The sequence below is a fragment of the Gossypium raimondii genome, chromosome 10 (genome assembly GCF_025698545.1).
Source record: "Gossypium raimondii isolate GPD5lz chromosome 10, ASM2569854v1, whole genome shotgun sequence".
NCBI classification, from domain to species: Eukaryota; Viridiplantae; Streptophyta; class Magnoliopsida; order Malvales; family Malvaceae; genus Gossypium; species Gossypium raimondii.
The window spans coordinates 57091057-57095817 of record NC_068574.1 but is presented as its reverse complement, the minus strand read 5'-3'; the positions used below and the strand labels follow the sequence as shown (position 1 = coordinate 57095817).

Genomic DNA, 4761 nt, shown 5'->3' with positions numbered 1-4761 from the left:
CATATCAGCATAAAATGCAAATTAGTTTAAAAGTCAAAATAATTGTACTTTAATATTAAAATCAATGACTTTTATGGATAAAAATAATAGGATAGGAGCTTAATTAAGTACAAAAATAGTTTAAGGGTTTTTTAATATATTAGTCATGTATTTAACAAGTCCCTCTATTATAGGGTTTTGATAAAATTAATTCCTCTACTATTAAAATGGGTCAATTTAGTCATTCTACTATTAAAAGAATCAAAATGAGGTCAAATTTTAAAGGAGTTAACATTTATTGTTTTAAAAATATATAATTTACTTTTTAAGAGAGTTGGTATTTTAAATTTTTTTAATGGTTCAGTAAATTCGGAGTAAGTTCGGCTCGGTTCAATTGAGTATTTCGGATTTTTTGAATCATCCATTATAGTTCGGTTCCATTCTTAGTTTTTCATGCTATTTTTGAGTTTTGGGTTTTTTGACTTATTTTTAAAAAAAATGAGTTTTGTTTTATGATATTAAAACATTAATTGATAAAATTCAAAGTCCTTTTATGAGTATTTCTAAAAATAATAATTTTTGAAGCAAATAAAAAAATCAGTAACTTTTATATAGAAAATTTAAATTATTTTCGTTATTTTAAATATAAAATATTTTTGCATCATAAAAATAATTTAATTATAAATTAAATAGAATTTGGTTTGGTTTATTTAATCGCAAATTTTTAATTTATTTTTCATTAATTGTTTAAACACCTCGATTTGAGTTTTTGTTTTATTGTATCTCGATTTTCTTGCTCAACCCTATTGCAAATAAAATCTTTGTTTGTAGTTAAATTACAAAAAATAATAATTATGTTATTTTTTAAACAGCAAATGTTAACTTTACTACAATTTAATCTTATTTAATTCTTTTTAATAATATATGAATTAAATTAATCTATTTAATAATAAAAATCAATCCTTTATCCACCAAAAAAAAAAAGTACAAAAAGTGTCAAAACTTAACATGAATTTATAAGCACAAGAGATGTCTTTCATATTTGCCATGGACAACCAATTGCAACTCACTAGCTTCTATGGTCTCACATGGTTTACTGTGGCTTAATATCACTATTAAGCTTTTAAAGTCACACAACTATACATACACCCACTTAAATTATCACATGGGCACAACCTACAAATTGCTATCATAATTTTGACATTCAAACATTTTTCTGATTCAGTGACATCACCCTCTTTAGTAATTTTTGAGATAATTTAAAACAAAATAATATTTAAAAAAAGGGTATAATTCAAAAAGTAAATTGTTAATAAAACCTTCCCTAGTCAAGCCTGACAAAGTTCAAGATCTCATCATTAATCCAACTATACTTCTCAGTGAAAGGATTGACCAGGTTTTTTCTAGGGTACTCATCAATGCAATCTTCCCAAACCCTAGTATCATCCAAACCATCCTTCATTACTTCCCACACACAGTTGTTGCACATGAATCCAGCTCCAAGGCTCACCATGAAAATCTTATCACCTTTCTTCAACCTCTTCTTAGCTTCCATGTAACTCAAAACATACCATAAACCACCTGCTGATGTGTTCCCAAATCTGTATAGTGCCATTCTAGTTGGCTCTAAGTCATATTCACTAAGTCCCAAACTCTTCCCAAGCCCATCAATCACTGCCCTTCCACCTGGATGGAGACAAAAATGGTCAACCCCAGACTTGAGATTTAAATTGAAACTTAAATTTTGGCCTTTGGTTGATTTTTTCCCGAGAGTTGATATTGCATATCGAAGCAGTTCCCAAACTGGTAATATTTTGGGCAGTAGGAGCTTGAGATTCCCTGTAAAAGCTTTAGCAGCAGCTTTTGTTAAGTTTTTTGTAAGGAGGAAGCCCTGGTAGCCTTGTGGATCTTCAACCTGTATGCAACATCCGTATGCTTCGTCATCGTATCCGATATTGGTTCTTACGGCACACTTTAACTTCAACAAGCATCGATCCTTCAAATCCCTTTTGTTTGTTAAGAGGATCGAACTCCCACCGTTACGGAACAGGCAATTCGATAACATCATCGACTTCTCTTTACCGCAGTACCAATGCCTAGCGATTGATTCCGTGCTCACAACGATGGCGAACTGGTTCTTGTATGTCTTGAATAACTGTTGCACCAGATCGATTGCAAGCATGCTTGCACTACATCCCATTCCGGAGAGACTAAAGGACTTAATGTTGTGCCTCATCTTGTACCTGTTTATAATCCGGGATGTTAGCGACGGTGCCGGTGAAAACAACGAGACATCGACGACGAGTATGTCAATTTCCGACGGGGAAACTCCTGTTTTCTCGAACAGACTGTCGAGAGTACTGAACATGATCTCATCCATCTCGGCATGTGCATCGTTTTCCAAAGGAAATTCTTCTCTACCATCAACAACATTCCTTGGACCATAAGTTTCTTCACCAAGACCAGAACTAACAATGGTCTTTAAAAGAAACCTGTATTGGTCCAGACCAAGTTTCTTGTTCCTCATCACAACTCTCACACAGGCATCAGTGTCGAGCTTTCTATCATCGGCAGCCTTGAAACACTCGTAACCCAACATATAGCAATGTTGATTTCTCTTCTGAAAAAACAAGTTAACAAAGTAGGAAATGGAGCTACAAAGGAATAGGAGGCATATTTTCATTAAAAACTCCATTGAAAAGCTTAGAGAATGCGGTGGTGATGGGATGTTTGTATATAAGATCAAGATCTGTGAAACTTTGCTTCACAGAAATTTAGAGAAATATACTAGTTGGGTTACTCTTGGTGGATTTGATATCTGTCTATTTATAGTCTTCAATTAGGTTATCCGGAAGGAAAAACCTGGACCTGACAGGTTGCAAACTGACCCGATCGCATAAGGATGGGAATTTTTTTTTTTCCAAATATCTCTTATTTTTTACACTCTCTAGAATTTTTATAAGATAAGCATTCATTATATTGATACTTTCAAGTGGATGGTATTCTTAATTGGTAATGGCTTTTCCTTTTCTTTTTAAGTTTATTGATTAATCTCTAAAAAGAAAAAAAAGAATTGTAAAGTGTTTCTGATAGATTAAGATTTTTACTAAGATTTATTTTTATTGCATATTTGAGATATTGATTTTGTATAAAATTTCTAACATCGTGATTAGATAATAATTTTAGAGATTAATTAATACAAATCCTTAAATAAATTAAAATATCGTTAATCATTAATTTATATAACTTTTATAAATATTTTAATTTAAAAAATGGACCCACAATTCATCAATTAATTGAAATAATGATTGCTCAACAAATTCACGTGACAGTCATTTTCTCTTTTAGATTTTAGTACTTTTCTTTGGCTACTTTTACTATTTTCCATGGAAAAAGATATCATTTCTCCGTGTTAATTATATTTATTAATTAAATTTTATTTTAATTATATTTTAAATATTAAAAAACTAGTTTTTTTATCTCACATGCATTAATGCATGTAAAGGATATCATTGTAAAGTCTTAAATAATCAACATAATAATTAAAATGTTAAAGAATATGAATAATATTAGAAATATTGAATAACATAAAGATTTTATCCAACTTATAAATTTTTGAATCACTTCATATGAAAATAATTCATTATTTATTACAAAAAAAATACTATCATTTCAAAGATCAAAAGATATTATATATTCAAAAATTAAATAATTATAAATTTAAATAAAATTCTAAAATATAATAATGATACATGCAAATATAATAATTTAATTGATTTTCTTATATATAAGATTCATTGATAATTTTCAACTAACTAAAATAATTAGTAATAAATAATAATGTGTAAAAATTACTTAATTTTAAAATTAAATAATTTCATAATAAATAACAAAATATAGACAATTTTGTAGCCATTAATTTAATTATACCTATAATTATAATGTATCATAATTATCATACTAAAACAAATATAGTTTATTGACTCTTTTCAGAAAATTTCATATTTTAACCAGTTATGTAAAATGGTAATTTTTATATGTTATTTTAAAAATCATAAAATGAAACTATATATTGTGATATAACACAACTTTAATAGAAAATATATATAAATAAAACTAAAAGGAAATATTTAGTTAATATTTAATGGTAATAAAAATAATTTTAATAAATATTTTAATGTTAATGGTAATAAAAAGATTAAGATTTTACTGTAATGAACAAATGGTGAGTATTTGTTACCCTAGTAATGTATTTTTTATTCTATAAGTTGTTTTAAAAATTGACATGTGTCTGCTTTTTTAAACATTGTTTTTTATATTTTCCTCTACTCATATATGACACTTGTCAACCATTTGATCTTATTTGTGGAGTCTAAAAACTCCACTAATAGTGTTTTCCCATAAACAAATAGGATTAACAAATTAATTTTAGAAATTATCAAGGGCATACTTACGGTTTATTATTTGCACAGGTGTCCTCACTAATTTTTCAGTCTGAGTTTAATCCTATTAAAACTGGGATGGTATTCATATAAAGCTCTCCCGTAACAATTAATCAACCAATAAGAAACAACGATTCCTCCTTCATTAATAAAGTCACAAACTCTCTTTCATTAAATAAATTAATTGAAGTTAAGCTTAATCGCAGAACCTCTAAGACATCATTTTCTTTCCCTATTCGATCAAAAACAATTAAAGTCTCTTATATCTAATCACATAATCTTTCTACTCATCATCTCACACAATAGATATACATTAGCTATCAACGTTACCCTTCAATAA

The 4761-nt window shown here is 28.1% G+C and overlaps 1 protein-coding gene across 1 annotated transcript; it reads right to left on the bottom strand.

The window, feature by feature from the left end:
* Positions 1–973: 973 nt before the first annotated feature.
* Positions 974–2791, bottom strand: LOC105777885 (3-ketoacyl-CoA synthase 19). Its single transcript, XM_012601388.2, has one exon. The coding sequence runs from the start codon at positions 2672–2674 to the stop codon at positions 1304–1306; it is 1371 nt and encodes a 456-aa protein (XP_012456842.1). The 5' UTR covers positions 2675–2791; the 3' UTR covers positions 974–1303.
* Between the last annotated feature and the right edge of the window lie 1970 nt (positions 2792–4761).

What these genes read in the sequence shown, in the direction of transcription:
- LOC105777885 (XM_012601388.2), bottom strand. Translation starts at nt 2,674, where the DNA reads ATGGAGTTTTTAATGAAAATATGCCTCCTATTCCTTTGTAGCTCCATT.